Source organism: Centruroides vittatus, unplaced genomic scaffold (assembly GCF_030686945.1).
Source record: "Centruroides vittatus isolate TY-2023 unplaced genomic scaffold, ASM3068694v2 contig_727, whole genome shotgun sequence".
In the NCBI taxonomy this organism is placed as follows: domain Eukaryota; kingdom Metazoa; phylum Arthropoda; class Arachnida; order Scorpiones; family Buthidae; genus Centruroides; species Centruroides vittatus.
In genome coordinates this window covers 132046-151241 of record NW_027122464.1, presented here as the reverse complement: position 1 = coordinate 151241, position 19196 = coordinate 132046, and the positions used below count along the sequence as shown (strand labels likewise).

Sequence of the window (19196 nt, the reverse complement as noted above, 5' to 3'; positions counted from 1 at the left end):
GATCAAAACATAAAAATAAGAATATTACGTAAGACGAGATCCATTACCCCCTACCCCCGAGTAAGAAATTGTAAGAAATCCTTGACCCCACCCACCCCAAAATACCTTATGTAATTTATGGACAGCCTCTTATATGCTCTCTTCTTGAATTAACCACACTCATTTTAAAAGTTTAATTCTGGTACTCTTCCAAAGTATATTTTTGGTTTTAACTGAAGCAGCAAATTTTAAACGCTAATGTTCATGTGCACTTCTTTCATTGTTTGAAGTATAAACTTAAAACTAAAATCTAATCATTTTCAATTTATGAAGTTTAAATTTTATTACAGGTATCTATATACATTGAATCCATCTGTACAATTTGGAGGAATTCAAGTTCCGGACCAAACTTTGGAGATATCCTTTTCATTAATTTTTTTCAACTGACATAATAATTCCTTTAAAATATACCTTAATGAAAAACACATTATCATGCAAGATTTAGATCAAAAGATAATGAAAATATTCACAAGAGAAGTGAGTGCGTAAAGATGCAACTCAGAAGTCAGGAATTGATAAACTGCTACCAGGGGTGACTATTGATGATTTTCCCTTTAATCCATGTGGATATTCTATGGTTTACTGAAAGGAGTAAGTTTTGTTTAATCTTTGAAATCAATTTAAAATTGATGATTAATAATGATCTTATTTATATGTAGGGTTATTACATAACAATTCACATCACACCAGAAACACTTTGTTCATAGGTGAGTTTTGAAACTAATATTCCTCAGGTTTGTAATAAATTATAGGTAATTCAACTTCAGTCTTATCGACAAAATCTACAATAAGACAAGTCTCGCCAAAACACACATTTTATTTCTTAATATTAAACTTCTCTAACGGTGTAGTTTCGAAATGCATTTTGTAACTAGGATGTTACAAAAAAGTTAAGGATTTGAGAAATGTTTTGGCAAGACTTGTTACTGTAGATTGTCACAGCAGTGTTTTTTAATGTTTTTCTTATCCATGGACCAGTAAAATTATGAATAATTTTGCATGGACCAATAATTATATGCAACTATGAATTATGCTTATCTACAGTTTCTGTATGTAATTGTAGATTACTATTTAAATGTCATCTGTAATTAACTGTGCCAATGTCAGTATGATCAAAAATTTTTCTGTGGATGCAGTGCTAGTTTGAAAAATATCAGTCCCTAGACCAGTAATTGAAAAACACTGGTATAGAGCCATGGTTCTCAATCTTTTTGAAGTCAGGGAATACTAAACTTTGACAACTTTTCACAGTACACTAGCTTTAAAGCAGGGGTGGCAAACTTTTTTGAAATCAAGAGTGCACACTGTCTAGTATGATGTCATTGGTGTTTACTGATTACATTCTTATACAAAAGTTATTGTACATTGTATCAATTTTTCTTTTGCAACAATTTTTAATTGTATATTTTAATTTTTGTGGAACACTTGAAGTGGCTTCACGGAGCACCTGTGTTCCGCAGACCATGAATTGAGAACCACGGGTCTAGAGGATGCAGTTGAATTATAGAATTGCATTATATTTGTTTAAATTTGGTTTTTACGTTGAGAATGTTATCTTTAATATTTAGGAATGTCATCATGAATTGTTTTCTCAATTACTGCGGACTTTTCATCCAGGAAAATTCATTATGACCATTTTGGCAAATAAGGTATGTAATTTAAGGGTTAGTTTTATAATTCATTTTTAAATTGACAAACCTTTCTTTCTAATTTAGTTATCTCTGGCCATCAACACACACAATGAATTTCACAGTGTCGAATTTCGTAACTACTGTCGTACAGAACTACAGTTTTGCCGCTTCAAGAATTACGATCTGACCTACACCCTCTTTGCCAAAGCTTCCAGTTGAGGACGAATGAAACACCTTACTGGACATACCTCATTGTTTAATGTTTTTTTCTTTTGTAGCCCTTTGCCCATAAGTAAATTTTACAGTCTCTTACTTCCACACGCGTTATGGGGAAGAATATCGTGATCCATCTTTTCATATTTTGTGGTGAAGGCTGTAAGCTTTGTTTTGATTGGTCTTGGTCAAATGAATGACAGATCAATCACAGATTCGAGCTCGTTTAGAGTGGTACAATGCGTCAGACTGCAGCAAATTCCGGCGTGCTCATACTTAAGTCTGAAATTCCCTGGTAAAATTGCATTGCACTTTATATACAGTATATTATATAATATGTATTATATATGTAGATTTAGAAAATAATTTTGAAGATTTGGAAACATTTTTGTAGCTAAATTTTAGAAGTAACTTTTTCAAATCAGGTATGTTCAGATAAGGTGATTTTTTTTCAACTGTATAAATCTTTATAAATTCTGAATGTTAACTGGTAATAAAATAAATTATTTCAAAATGTTTTGAGGTTTAGATCATTGTCTACAAAATTATTATAAAATTAATATACAAACAAGCATTTATTTATTGTGATATCGTCACAATACTGAGTTGCAATTTTTTGTGAATGTTCTCAATTTTTTAGTACTGTCTTTCCTCCGTACATCATACTTTTCTTGATTGGCGCGACTATTGCTATCTCAGTTTAGGGAAAATTTTGAATTGAAATAACGGCTTCTGTACAAACTGGAAGTTTGTACAGAAGCCGTTATTTGTTTTTGGAAGTAGAGCGTTAAGCAAGATCGCGCTTAACGCTGCTTTGCTTAACGCTGCTTTGCTTAACGCTGATTCCATATAAAGCAGTTTGCTCGAAGTCTAAAAAAAGCTCAAAATTTACGCTGATTTAAATTTTCGCAAAATTTCATTGATTCGTATATAATAAGATTGTGAGAGGCAGACAATAGGTTAATTAAATTGTTTAAATTAAATGTCGGAAGGTCAAAACGGAAAAGAATGACGAAATGTAAAAAAACCCACACGTCTTATGTCATTCGATTTCTTAAAGAACATATTCAAAATGACAACCTTTGTTGGTAATACAATCGTATATAGTTGAGCGTGGTATTATGGATGGATCACAAAAAATACTAATCAGTGAAGGGTTTAAATGAAAAAACGTCCTTTACACAAAAATTGAGAAGCACTAGACTATTCTATTTTGCATACTTCGGTCAAGTGGTGCGGTAGCATAGGGGGCTCTTCGCGCATTGTCACAAATAATCTTCGAATATTTTATATTTATACAAATAAATCTTACAATTCTTTAGACGTTTACGAGATTTTGTATTTTCATTTGAAATTCCGACATTTTACTTAGAATAAATTTTAGCCTAAATGTAATTTTATATAATTGTAATGCCGGGCTGCAATTTTTAATTATATTTAAAATTTATTTAATTTAAAATATATGCTCTTGATTTTAGTAGTATCTCGCCCCCTGTACATCATACTTTTCCTGTTAACAATCCAGTCATGCCGGTCAATTATCTAACTCCGTTCAGAGAAAAATATTTGAATTGATACAACGTGACTTCTGGTCGAAGCCGTAAGTTTGTATACAGCTAATCGGAAATTAAGAAGTACAAATTAAATTCTCTACACTTTTTTTTAAAAGATATTTATTTCTTTTTATTATCAATTATATGTGAGGGACGAAGGTGTTCAATCCAAAATTTTTCGATTTTTCTCTCCACCATTTTATCAAAAGATCTGTTGAAAACCATAAAAATTATTTCCCACGAACTTGCTTCCTCGTTGAGGATGATCCATCTAGTTAGGCGTATGTCACCCGGAACTTTCAGAAGTAATTCACGTATTGGACACCCGACCCTTAACAACGAGATTCTGACCTCAGGGAAAAAACCCAAGTGGAAAAATAATACGAGGGAACGATGACAAATCCAGTCAGTCGTCGTTTGGTTAGCCACCGCGAGTCCAACCCTGAAACCTTCCCGCAATCTTCCGATCTACTTCCGAAGCGATTCCACCTAGAAGACCGGGAATTTATACCGTGGACATAGTACCGTGCAGATTGTTTTATATTGTGGACTGTTTATTCTATGCATTGTGAACCTCTGTGAAATATACCGTCTAGGATCGTGGATACCCGGCGGCTCAAGGGACTCTCACATCTCCTTAACCAAGGTATTTATCAACTCGCGAATCGTTTGTAAACTCTCTCTCTCCGGGAATCTCGGAATACGTCCTTGTTAGCTAATCGTCGTGCTGTAAATTTTTATACATTTTTATTAAAGTTATTCTTGTTACTTAGCCAGTGTCCCGAGTGAATCACTTCCTCGGTTTTCCTACCTCCACCTCCACAGCGAACATACCCACTCACCCGCGACCGCTCGCGTGACGTAAGAACTCTGCGTCGCGATTTCCGAGTCTTGACAGACTCGGTGGTGTCACATCCTGACGAGGGGTCAAAGAGACTCCGACCCTCCGGTCACATATACATACACAAGTATCTTTAACCAGAAAAAAATTTTAAATATTTATTTTTGTTTATATAGACCATTGAATTATATTCAAGGTTTTTTCAATATTCATACATAAGTATTAGGATTTATATTTATCACATATGTTTTCATTCATTCACCTTTCAAAACATTCAGTATTCTCTGTACATAACCAAATGTTAATAATTAATCTACAAAGAATAAAATTCCTTATATTTCATCTATCTACACACAGAATTTTATATATTCCTTAATAAGATTTTATAAAACAAAATATTTGGAATGTTGAAAAGAAATGATCAAAATTGAATTGTCCCTCTTAGTTTACCATAATCCCTTTTTATTTTATCTGTAATTCTATATACATCATTTACATACTGCATGAATCAAAGGGTTCTTTTTCTCTCTTTTTTTTAATGCTATATCACAGTAACTTTCATCTTTGTATAAATTTTTGTTCAGTGGATTCTGATGCATGCTGTTAATGAACTTTGGAAGGAAATCTTTAATCCTTAATCACATTTATTCTTCACTGTTAGCATTATAAGATTAGTTTGATGAATCAAATAAATGGCACTTACAAATACACTTTGAGCTTGTCCCTCTCTAAAAAAATCTTTTAATGTGTTACTTAAACGCTTAGAATACTTCACAAATTCTCTTTTTCGTTGCTCTAATGCCTGTTTTCCAGTAGGAGAGGGAATATATCCAGAAACTTCATTTACAGCATCCAAAAGTTTTTTAATTGCACTTGCCATTTCTTTGATTGTTTCCAAAAATGTTTTACGATCATTAATTTCATCTGGAATACGACTCAAAATTTTCTTTAAGGACGAAGACTTCCTGTTCAATTCTTGAAAACTATCTCGGGACGACTACATTTGTATTCGTTTGTGTCTGGAATTGATCCTTGTAACTTTAATTAACTTTCTGCCATATTTACTGATAACTCTGCTCTTCTTACTAATCCCATGACAAGATCATATACAAATCCTGTATGTGCTGCTTCAACTTTAGAAATAGCCAATTTTAGCTGTTGTGCAGCAGTGACATCTTTTCTTTCTAACTTCTTCAGTATCGGACGAACTAATATCGGTAGCACGAGTGCCGTAATAGATGATTCTTCGCCCATTTTCATGCTTAAATATTATTCAGACTTAACTCGGTTTACGATTATCTTTCGAAAAATCAAGTTAAATTAAGATTTTACTACTGTGAAAAGTCTCTTTGGCATTTTTAACCAGAAAAAATTATAAATGTTTGTATGTATGTTTTTTGAATTTAAGCAAATTGATGTATTTTTTTCAGAATAAATCCAATTAAATTTTGAAAAGATTCAAAGAATGAAGAGGGAAGCTTTCTTAATTTAATAAATAAACTTGCAGAATAATTATGATGTTGATTTTCATAATTTATCATTTAAAATTTTGAGTTAATTAACTGTTGATTCATAAACTCCATAAGGTTAAGTACACAGACACTTGGCAATGTTTATCAAAAAATTGATTTCAGTTGTACGTACTGCACACCTGTGTTTGTGTAGGTTTTCGGCTACATAGTCCCCTCTTCAGCAGACTAAAAAATATCAGAAAAGACTTCAGATCTTTAAGGATTTTCTTTGGAAATCTATGCAGTTTACGTTATCAGATAACCGCGGTCTCTGCCGGTTCTTGCAAAAGGTCTGGTAAGGCTAAAACCGACACAAATCAGTTAAAGTTAATTCTATATTATTCGGCGTAAGCCTGTACTGTTAAACAGTTGATACATACCTCTACGGACACTATATGTAAACATTCTTCTTTGACCTCTATCTTACAAGAGGTAAAAAATATTTTGAACAAACCAGAAGGGTTTCGTGAACCCTACTGGGCATTCCAATGTTTTAGAGAGAGGGAGGGAGGCAGGGCAATGGAGGGAATGGGAAGAGGGCATTAGAGGGAATGAGGGAGGGGGAGGGCATTAGAGGGAATGAGGGAGAGAGGGCATTAGAAGGAATGGGGAAGGGAGGGAGGCGGGCATTGGAGAGAGGGAGGGCATTAGAAGGAATTGGGGAGGGAAGGAGGGGGGCATTGGAGGGAAGGAGGGGAGAGGGCATTACAGGGAGGGGCGGAGGGCATTAGAGGGAGGGAAGGAGGGAAGGCATTAGAGGAAGGGAGGGAGGGCATTAGAGGGAATGGGAAAGGGCATTAGAAGAAATGAGGGAGGGCATTAGAGGAAATGAGGGAGGGCATTAAAGGGAGGGAAAAAGGGCATTTGAGGAAATGGGGAGGGAGGGAGGGAGGAGGGAGGGAGGGCATTACAGAGAATGGGGCAGGGCATTAGAGGGAATGGGAGGAAAGGGGCATTAGAGGGAATGAGGGAAATAGGGAGAAAGGGGGAGGGCATTCGAATGTTTTAGAGATGTTCCTCTTCGAATGTTTTAAATGTCAAGAGGAACGTCTCTAAAACATTCGAATATAAAGTTCGCGAAACCCTAGTGGTTTGTTCAAAATATTTTTTACCTCTTGAAAGATAGAGGTCAAAGAAGAATGTTTACATATAGTGTCCATAGAGGTATGTATCTACTGTTTAACAGTACGGACATATGCCGAATAATATAGAATTAACTTTAACCGATTTGTGTCGGTTTTAGCCTTACCATACCTTTTGCAAGAACCGGCGGAGACCGCAGTTATGTGATAACGTAAACTGCATAGATTTCCAGGGAAAATCCTTAAAGATCTGAAGTCGTTTCTGATATTTTTTAGTCTGCTGAAGAGGGGCCTATGTAGCACGAAATCTACACAAATACAGGTGTATGTACTGACTGAAATAAATTTTTTGATTGACATTGCCAAGTGTCCGTGTACCTAAACCTTATGGAGTTTATGAATCGACAAAAATTAACTGAACGGTTTCGAAATATGATAAATTAACTGATCTTAATTAACTTCTTCAGTTTTATCTGAAAAAGTAATGATAAAATTTTATAAGTATTTATTTGCAGAAACTTATTATTTTAATTTGAAATGTTTAAAAGTTTATTGCTTTTTAAAAGCGATTTAAGAATTATTTTTAATTTTTCGTTATAATTTATTCTATTCGACAAGATAAATGTAGCCTTAATTAACTTTTCTCACGTGAATGTAGTATAAAACATAAAAATCCTTGACATACCTTTATAATTATCAATAATTTTATTTAGATGACGACTTGAAACACGATAAAATTAACGATGGAAGTTCCCTAAAGAACTGGATGAAAACATCCATGCAGTTTGTTGTTTTCTAGAAACAGTAAATGTTTTCGTAATTCAAAAATAATAAAAGCAATTTTAAATATCATGTAAATATATCATCAAATTATGCTGTTTAGAGTCTATGTAGAATTTCAAATTATTCGAATTCAGAATTATTCAAATTTACAAAATAGAAATAATTAAACAATAATGAAATAATTCAAATATAGAATAATCAAGAGTGAAATGTTTTAATTATATTAATGACTTGAAAAGCTGCTGTTTATTCCAATATTTATCAATAACAACTAAATGAAAACAATTACTTTAATTATTAAACATTTCCAAATGTAAATGAAATTACTTTAATTTTTCAATTACCAACAAACACAACAACAACATTTAAAATCAGTTTATATGAATATAAATTAAGGAATAAATCAAAAATATTTACTAACCTTATCGTGTTCATCATCGAGTAAATTTTCGTTGTTATCACTTTCAATTTCTTTGAAATTAACGCTTTTCGTCATCTTCATTACTTTTCCATTGATGTACTGTTTAGATTTCACATCTAAAAATAAATTTTATGTTTTAAATCTTATTTTTTCTTAATTTAAATTTACAATGCTGTTATTAAATAGAAACGAAATGATTAAAAACATATAATACAGCAGGATATTAATATTTTTCTTTAATTTCAAATAACATTCAATTTCAGAAATATTTTGAAAAATAATAATCCAATAAAGACTAGATCTGTGCAGAGTCATACAGGATTTATTGAATTTCAAATATTAACAAGTAAATCTTATATATAAAATTCTCGTGTCACAATGTTAGTTACCTTACTCCTCCGAAACGGCTTTACCGATTTTTACCAAATTTCATATGCATATTCAGTAGGTCTGAGAATCGGCTACTATCTATTTTTCATACCCCTACACCATTTCCCCCTTTCAAAAATATATTTATATATGGATTAAGGCTTTTATGTCCAACAGATGGCGCTAACTTCCGACGACCTAAGTTTGCTTTTCTGTCAGGCATTCTGCTTTTCTGTGAGAATGGACTGAAGCAGATCATTTTCTATCTATCTATATAAATAAAATATAACGTTCGTTTGTTCCTACCGATTCCTTTGAAATTTTGACACAACGTTGCATTCGAATACGCACGTGTTTTTATATAATATACATGTCGAAATTCCCCCCAGTGGGGTAAGATGGACGGGATTAAGGCTTACCGTGAAGAACTCGGCTTCTATTATACTATTTTACATGCGGTTTTTTGCGTTTTCAATTGAGTTTTAATAGGTTACGTCAACAGAATATACAGTAAAAAGGGATTTTTCGATATTCCCCAGCGGGAAAAGTGACGGGATTAAGGCTTACTGTGAAGAACTCGGCTTCTATTTATACTATTTTACATGCGGTATTGATTGCGTTTTAATAGGGTACGTCAAGAGAATGTACACTAAGAAGGGCTTTTTTGAAATTCCCTCCACGGGGGAAGTGTTATACATTTATAATAGATACATTTTGAGCCACAGAAACGCGTGGCCGGGTCAGCTAGTATAATGTAAAAACATGGAGTCGTAGAAAATGATGAAATGCACTACATAATAATACTGAGTATATTTGACTAAACAATGTAAAAATAGATACAAACTTAAGATCTTTCCGATACTGAAAGAATCAGAGTAATGAAAAAATATAATAATTTAAACACAAATATAAAAAACTACTCTAATTTTCAGCATATAATCCACGAGATGTGTTTGAAAGTCAATTTGTATGCTATTAATTTTACAAAATTTGGTAAGTTATAACTACTCATTACACAGAAAATTAAAGTAATTTTTGTGTGTGTGTGTGTACAAACACATTTAAAAATGAATTCTATTTCGAAAATATTGAACAAGCATCTAACAAAAATTATTTTATGTTTATATAGAAATTTAATCTTAATACACAAGCATAAGAATGGTGTTATTAATTCTTATCAATTAATGTGTATAAATTTTAAATTATTACAATCATAGAATCGTTCATGTAGATATGTTCATTTATTTGTATATTTTTACCAAATTAACACCGTGATAAAATTAACAAGATTTACCATTAATATACTAATTACCTGGCATTGGTAAAAATGCAGGAGTTTCTGATGACGGAGGGACGTCTGCTTGTAACATTTTTTTATCTGAAGGTTCGTGTTCGATCATTCCTGATTCTGGAATATATTCCAATTCTTCCTCTCGTGCTTCAGATTTTGGCGATTCTGCCGGCCCCTCTCCTGGCGATTCTGACGATAGCTCGTATGCAGAGATTTCTGTCAATGTCTCAGATTCAATTATTTCTTGTACTGGCCCTTGTCCGGGAATTTCTGTAGACACTCCACATTCAACTATTTGTAGTTCGGGCTCATGTGTATGTAATTCCGGAATTGGTCCATAGCCTGGCATTTCTGGAAATTGCCTATATCTACATTGCTCCACCGGTAGTTCATATTCATGGTTATCTGGTGCTAGATCGTATCCAGTGATTTCTACGGACAGTTCATTTTGACAGACTTCTATAACTGGTGCATATAACTGTGGTGGAGGCCCATATTCTAAGTCATTCATACTTGGATCGTATCCATACCATTGTCCTGAAGGCCCATATTCTGGTTCACTTATGCTTGGACCATATCTATACCATTCTGCTAGCGGCCCATATTCTGTTACATGCATTCTTGGAGGACCATATGCATAAAATTGGTCTGGCGGTCCATGTTCTATTACATCCGTTCTTGGACCATATCCATACCATTGTCCTGAAGGCCCATATTCTGAGACATTTGTGCTTGGACCATATCTATACCATTCTGCTAGCGGCCCATATTCTGTTACATGCATTCTTGGAGGATCATATGCATGAAATTGATCTGGCGGTCCATGTTCTATTACATCCGTTCTTGGACCATATTCATACCAGTGTGTAGTAGATCCATATTCTGTAACATTTAATCTTTGATCATATCCGGGCGACTCTGCTAGCAGCACATTTTCCCTCATTTCTATAACCGGCCAATACTCGGGAAATTCTGTTTCTGGTCCGTATTGGATCAATTGGCCTGCATACTGAAATATTAACCATACAATACATTAATAAGATATTACACACAATTTACAATAAAATTACAATAATTTGTAATAACAGTTTGTTTTTATTTGTATAATCATTGTAAAACTAAATACATCCGTTTAACTTATTTGTAGTATATTTCGTAAAACGTAGAACACATTAAAAACTAGCAGGTAAGTTACATTACTGAGAAACAATTTTAATAATCAATATTAAAATATTTTGTGTTCTATATAATTTGTTAAAATATCAATACTAGAAATTCTTTCTATATGTATTAAAATAATGTGCAATACATAGTTTGAAGACATTTAAGTTTATACTCAAATGATCAAATTCCTAATATATCAAACGTTAGAATTTGTAAATGATCGTTTATTGATTTTAGTTTTCATCCCTAAAATAGGGGAAGGTAAATAACAAATGACAAGTTCAACATATAACAAATATTAAACAATTAAATTATGGACAACTAAACAATTAAATTAAAACATATATTCGTTTCTTTCACCTAGAATACTACTTTTTATCTGGGATAACACGACACCTGAAACAAAAATATGGCTCGATACACACTCAACAGTACTTTTGCAGTAAGGATATCTTCCATTATTAGAATTATACGAGCGATGGCCCTTATTACCATTCGAAATTTATTCAAACATAGCTGCGTATTCAAGCTTTTAACAGAGTAACTCAAATCGTAATTTAGGTATTGTCTGATTTTCCCTCCCAAATGTTTTATTATAAACAGTTCTTTGATACTTTAACATCGTTTACAAACGGGTCATGGTTCAATAACTGGTACGATTTAACTTGCATTATCTCATTTAAATAAGTTCTTAGTTGTAAGGTGATTGATACCGAAATATAAAGGAATATCTCAATTCATTCAATGTTTTATGAAAAGAGATAACCCTGTTTTTCTAAGAAAAATTTTCAATCTTTAATAATAAATTGTAAACACTACAACGAAGATCTTCAGAAGGTAAAGCTATTGTTTTAGATCAAAATATTAAAATATTTGGTGTAATATTAATTTCCCAATTCAAGCCTTAAAATCGATCCAGGGATCGATCGTTCTAATTTACGAGTATATAGGCGTTTAAAATACCATAACTGTATTTGTTCAAGTTATACCAGGAGACCAAGACCCCGAACAGTGATTAAACACGTTAATTTTGATTTTAAAAAGGCGTCAAATAATATGAATTAATTTTTTATTAAATTCAGTTTCATTTTTTATGTAATTTCAACAATTTACTTGATCGAGTATTAAATTTTCCTGGAAAAAAAATAAATAAAAACCTAAATATCTTAGCCTAAATGAGAAACAAATTCCATTTAATATCGAATATATTATTGCAATCTTCGAGATCAAAAAGCCAGAAACTGAGAATTGAATGTTAAGGGGATTGGAGAAATACAGTCTGCTCGATACGTCTATTGTTTAAAATATTTGTAGGAAAACTGAAAGGCAGTTAAATTTATACGATGTTATGTTTACAAAATGTCTGAATGCTTTTAAAGAAAATTACCAGCTTTCAAATCATATTTAAATAAACAGAAATCTCAAAATATCGTTACATATTTCTCTGTGTATTTGACTTCTATTGCTATCTGAATATTATTTGCTCTATTTTAACTAAAACATACATCATAAAATTTTCTGATAAACTTACTTCAATGTTATTTCTATAAGGAAAGTAACTTCCATCGAACGATCGTTGTTCACCTAGAAATAATCATTTCATAATTATTATTGTAAACAGAATTACAAATACTAATTTATTCTAATGTATTAACATAATATAAAATAAGAAAATTTCAATTCGTTTTACAAAATCTATAGAATAAAACTTGTAGAAGCGTGTGATGGAATGCAATATTCATATGTGTAAGGTTACATTGAGAAATAAAATTATATTTGCACAAATCTATTCTATGCTGAAAATGTTGTATACAGAAAATTAAAGCAGATTTAAATATCATTAATATTGATTTATTCTTCTTTTTATATATACTGTGGCCTATACGTATAGTTTCTTATTCGTTGCAATTAAAAAGTTTATCTCGAAGACAATCGAAACTAAATTTCTACGCTAATTTTTGAGAATTAATTGTAAATACCCGCAAGAAGTTGTTCTCCCTTTCTAATTGAAAGAAATCAAGAGGAAATGTAGTTGCAATTCATATCATAATGTGCTATATAATATTTTCATTGATTATTTTAAACCTTTCGTTAAAAAATTACGATTAATACAACTTTTTAATATACATCATTCGCATACCGATAAATAATTCTTTAATTATGTATATATATAAAACTACTTGATTGACTTACTTAAAAAATTCATTTTTCAATAAAGAAATCGCTTCGAAAATACTTTAATCCTTTTTGAATATTGTTAACACTTATTGTTAATGCAACAATAAAAAATGTTCATAGTTATGGAATTTCCATAGGAATCGACAATAACACACATATAATTTGAAACTTCTTTTAATCATACGTTCTCGTAACATTAATATCAAACTCTAGCAATGCATTAAACAAAAATTAACCAATCAATTATTTTTTTACCATTCTTTAATATAGTTCACCATTTTTAAGTGAGCACCTGTAAAATGTAAGGCAAAAAATTGTCCTGAAGAATTTATTACAGAGTCTGGCCTACCAGTGGCCAAGCGGTTCCGTTCCTGAACACTGGAGTTCGGTCGTGGGTTCGCCAAGACGGGCTGGTCACGTGGAGTTTTCCGGATTTTTTCCACCTCTGTAACGCCTGAATAGGGGCCAGTTACCCTTAAAAAGACCTCCCGGAAGGCATCCCTCTAGGCAAATCGCCAAGTGTTGCGTTGCCGTCACTTAACAACCAAAGAAATATATTACAAAACGATAAAATGATAAAACTATTGACCCTCAAAAATTTTTAAAAACCGTGCACTTGGCTGTCAGCAACTATACAATTGCGCTGTGAACATCTTGACAATATTTTACGCCACACAGTGGGTTATATAAAAGGGGTGTTGTTGTCAAAGAGCTTTATGGACATTTTACTTCTCATACTTCACCGAACCCTAATTACCTCTTCCAAAGGATCACATTCAGTCTCCCTACCGCATCCTGACCTTTCCCCATTTCGAGTATTGTATTGATCTTTAATGCTTGCACGAACGTCCAATATGCCTCAGTATCACCATTTTAGTCGCTCCACGCGCAAGTTTTTCAGTTATCGTATTCTTATTATTACCATGTCAAATTCGCTTTTATACTGTAACCCCACGAACTACACCGATCCACATGTACAGTACTTAGTTGCTCGGTTGATTATCTATAAAAAAGAGATTAATGGCTTATTGTTAAATGGTAAAAGTTTCGTAACAGGTGGCGTCACACGCAGTTTTAAATATAGTTAACGGGAAAGTTAAGCAACTCGTTTTGAAAAGTTCATTGGTTTTGTGTGTTACAATATTCAAACTAAAAAAAGAACTAAAGTTTAGAAATGCATTTCAGTTAATCGTAATAATTGTAGTATTTAAATTATAGCGTTTTTGCGATAACCAAAGCTTAATAAGTGCTTTAGATATTTGCTTGCTAGTGTATGATAAGTCCTGACGTATTGTTTACGACTCTTTTGTTGTTGTAAAAACAAATATGTTAAATAATATTAGAATTATTTTATGTGAATCTATAACAAGGTAAAGTTCGTTTTCTATCCGACCACGAACAAAGAATTAAGTCGAACAGTTAACAAATTAATATCATCCCTTCCAGGATCATCAACGACCATCATTTGTCGCTACGGCTGCAGTGACGTAGTCTCAGGCATAAAAAAATAAATAAAACAATAAAATATTGCGCGCTCGTTCTAGACAACTCGATTCATTGTAAGTTTGAACCCTCATCTATCTCGAAAACGAACTCAAGGAAGATCTCAAGGAGAATTTCATTTAATTTGTTTATTTTTTTCATGAAAGGAGAAAAGTTTAAACTTTGTTATTTTATACAACACGGGAGTTGTGTAAAATGGGAAAGTTTAAGAAAATCGACCGATCAAATTCGCAGGCCGAATCAACCGTGTAATCTTTATAAAAGAGACTTCTGTAACGCTCCGGCTGAACTAACGGATTGCCAAAGAATTGTTTTATTGTGAGAAAGACTACTATTTTCTATATTTTCGCCGATTGTAACTTCGTGCACGGAATCGAAAAAGTTTTCCGGAAAACACATTCCAGGAAAATACGTGCCATTCCAGAAATTTCATATCTTAATGGCAGGTCGTATCCCACCTGCTGACAAGTGAGATAAGTGGATTTAGCCGCAAGGGGCTTATGAATACAAGAAAGAATATCGAAGAAAAGAATGCATTTTAAAATGAATAAAAATAGTCTCGATTCATGGGTGTCTGTGAAAGAAACAAATTACTTTCGAAATCGAATAAACCATTTTACAAATTTACTTTCACGTCATAAATACAGATCAATATCTAGGAACAAAAACTCTTCGGATACTTTAATAACATATTTTTTAAAATTCATAATATATTCTATGTAATGATCTTATCTATACAAAATACCCTGTACATCAGTACAAGTTGGTTAAGAAAGAAAAAACAAACATTAAATGAAAATTATTGTTAAATTATCCTACATCTGGCAACGTTGAGCACCCCTAAACAGTAGCGACGTTGGTGGGAGACAAGGAAAATTTGAAATCACCCGAAATTAGTGTCGGATTAATGATGGAACCGGATTACTGATTGCCGGATTAATACGGTCGACTTGTATTATAATTCATTTACTTAGGCAATTTAATTATACAGACTTAAACATGGATTTTTTTAATTCCTAAGAAACTGAAGTACTTTACGTTTAGAAATGTCAATAATTAAAGATTTTCAAGTATTAATTTTCCATTTTAAATATCTAAACATCCTGATTAGTCTCGGAAGATTGGGATCGCGATCCATAGGTTGAGAAGATATTAGATAAATTTTCTCCTTGCAGACTTTTCAACAAAAACTTTTATCGTAATCAAATTATAATTCTATCCTGTATAAATTTAATCTGTTAAACTTTATAATTAAGACATAATTTCATTCTAAACTCAAGGTTTTCCTACTAATTTTACTGAAATTTAAGAAATTCACCTAGTGAAGAGTGTATAAGTGTATGAAAATGAATTCGTTTATAAAATTATTATGCAGAAAATAATGATTAATTGATAAGAATAATTAATTTAGATAATTTTTTAAACATTTAATAAATAAAAACTTTATCTAAAAAATTAAGTATTTTGATTTATGGAGCAATGTAATAGTTTGCAACTCATCACTCATCACTGGATTTATCTTTATCTTCTTTCCTTTCTCTATTTTTATCTTATTTATTAAACTTTTTTTTTACTTTACACTCGATAATCTTATTTATCTTTTAATACTTTAAACTTTGGATTTATTATAGTTTATTTCTTTTAAATCCTTAAAAAAACTTCTCTTTAGATTACGTCAATGAGATTTTTCTCTTTTTTTTTAGATTTTCTCATTTAAAATAATTTTTAACGGGTTTGTTTATTAACGGGCGGGTAATTACTTTTGTAATAATTGAAAGTAAATTAGTTCTTTTCCAGTTGGAAATTAAGACTGTAAATTATAATTAATTAAAAATTAAGATCGAACTTTCAAAAAATTTTTGTATTTATTTTAAACCAAAAAATATAGATTTTCGTTTATATATTATATAAAATGTTTAATATATATTTCTAATTGCATAAGATAAATTTTATTTATTTATTTTTAATATTAAATAAAACTTTTTAAAGCGTATTTTTATTTTTAAAAATTCTCTAAGGAATTAAAATGAATGATAAATATTTTTTTAAAATACTTTTAAAAAATTAAAAATTTTACTGAGTTGCATTTTGAAATTGCAGACCTATACATTCTCACTCCCATCTGTCTGTCTGTCCGTCTTTTGTTAATTTCGAGAACGGAGTTAGATAGACGATCAACACGCCTCGATAGTTATCAGGAAAAGTATGATTTACAGGGGCAAGACACCACTAAAATGTAGACCAGATGTACTGTACAGTACAGCAGAGATCCCAATCAGCTGTTTAAATTATAAATTTTAAATTTTGAAACTGTAAATACAGCTTTTAAAATAAAATATTATTCATGTAGGATGGAAGGAAGAGATATACATATGAAAAAATAGATGATTGTTCTAGTATGACAGTTTACAAGATGATAAACAGGTCTGCGAGGATGCGTGAAGGAAAGTTAAGTTTATCTTTAACAATAAATGAAATAGATTCTTTTTACAACAGTCCATTATATATACAATAAAAATGGAAAGAAATAAAGGTGACGAGACATCTTATGTGTGATCTACTGTGAGGAATTTGAAAGAAACAGTAAATGAGCATAAGAGAAGTATTGATGAAAGTAATTTAAACACAAATTTAGCTCAGGAAGTGTGGAAAAGAACGGTAAAATGAAGCGGAGATAATATACAAAGAAGACATATAAACGAATATAAAAACGGCAGATGTGTATTTATCTATTGAATTTAGGAAATAATTTGATAAAGATGATGAAGACACATTATTATTATTATTATCATCATTTATTGTCTATTGGAAATTTCTTCCCTATTACAAGGGGGTTACATTTACATTGTTTACTTGTTTTTTACTTTACATACTTTTGATTTTGATTTACACCTATTTTTCCGCGAATACATTCCAAACATTAATTTGAATCTTACAATTTTATTGTTCTATTTCATTAATAATAACATGTTTTAATTCTTCATTAGTGTTAGTTTGTTTTGTTTTTATAAATGTCGATTATTTTACAAAAATAGTTATAAATTTTATATAAGTCTTTTTTACCCATTTTGTTGAAGTTTTTTAACAATTCTATTAGCGAATTGCATTTATAAGTTCGAGTTATGTCATAGTGTTCACGAATATCATTTAATTTTGGACATTTTAATATTAAATGATAAGGTGTTGAATCATCGGAGTTACATAAGAAACATTTTGTTGATAAGCTTATGTAAGTGTTGTTAACATACAGCGAATTTTTATTTAAACGAAGTTGTGCTATAAAGCGTTTTACATTCAAGTTTACCGAATACAACATATATGATTGAACTGATGGTATTTTAAATATATCTAAGTACCACGAATGATATTTACTGCTATGTAATGAGAACTGATCTTTGTTTATGGATTGTGCCATAGCTGAGTTTAAAAGTAGTGAGTAGCCTGTTTTCCAATCTTGAATGTTATCTTGAAATAGTAGTTCTGATACTCCAAAAGAGTTGAAGATAGTTTTTAATTTGTTATGCCATAGCTGTTTATTTTTTTGAAGTTTACTTTGCTTGATGTTTTCATGATATAGAGCAATCAAATTGTTGTCACTATTGAATTTGAGTCTGTAATAAAATTTAATGATTCGTTTTAATATGAACGGGAAAGACCATATACGATTGGTTTCATGACGTAGTGCATATCCGGGTATTGTCCGTTCTAACTGAAATAATCTGCGTAGATAGTAAATATGGAATCGTTCTAATTTGTAGAGATAATCCAAGCTCCAAATGGGACTGGCATAGAATATCATTGGATTAATAATCGAATTGTAAAGTTTCATGTGTATTCTTAAGTCAGAAGTTTTCAATTTGCTGCATAAAAACAAAAGATTATCGATTGCTTGATTGACTTTATTGTTAAGTTTAGAAATGTGCGATTTAAATGTTAAGTTCCAGTCAAAATTAATTCCTAGGTAATTTATCTCATTGACAGTTTGTAGCAGGATATTTTCATGATAAATTTTTGTTTCGTTAACAGATATTTTACTGTTGTTCCGAAAAATAATTATTTTAGTTTTACTTGGATTAACTGCTAAATATTTAGACTTAAAATGCGAATTTAATTGATTGATTTTCCTTTGGAGAGAAATTTTTGTCGGTGCTACCACAACCAAGTCATCAGCAAAGAGAATATAATGAAATGCTTTATTGCCTATGAGTATACCATCGTTTACTTCAGAAAAAAGATGATCTATATCTTTCAAATAAAAGTTAAATAAATGTGGAGATAATGGATCTCCTTGAAGAATACCACGTGAATGCGTTAATGGTGGAAGAATGTTTTTACCGTGCTTGATCTTTATTTTATAATTTTGAAATAATATTGATATTGTTCCTGTAAATTGAGAACTAGCACCACTCTCCTTAAGTTTTTGTTGTAAAAAAGGTACATATACTGAATCGAATGCCTTTTTAATATCTATAAAAGCAGCATACACTTTTCTATGTTTTTTTACGAGATATATTTGAATAATCATTAGCAAAGTAAATATCGCAAATTCGGTGCCTTTATTTTTTGTATAAGCAAACTGAAATTCTGCTTCTAACTCGTTGATTTTGATCCAATTTT

The 19196-nt window shown here is 31.3% G+C and overlaps 1 protein-coding gene and 1 pseudogene across 1 annotated transcript; one reads left to right on the top strand and one right to left on the bottom strand.

The window, feature by feature from the left end:
• Positions 1-329: 329 nt before the first annotated feature.
• Positions 330-1934, top strand: LOC136980860 (S-adenosylmethionine decarboxylase proenzyme-like; annotated as a pseudogene).
• Positions 1935-4756: 2822 nt separating this feature from the next.
• Positions 4757-5627, bottom strand: LOC136980859 (programmed cell death protein 10-like). Its single transcript, XM_067277060.1, is given in 2 exon segments — positions 4757-5264; positions 5267-5627. Coding segments are annotated over 2 exon segments (624 nt in total). The 5' UTR covers positions 5538-5627; the 3' UTR covers positions 4757-4911.
• Between the last annotated feature and the right edge of the window lie 13569 nt (positions 5628-19196).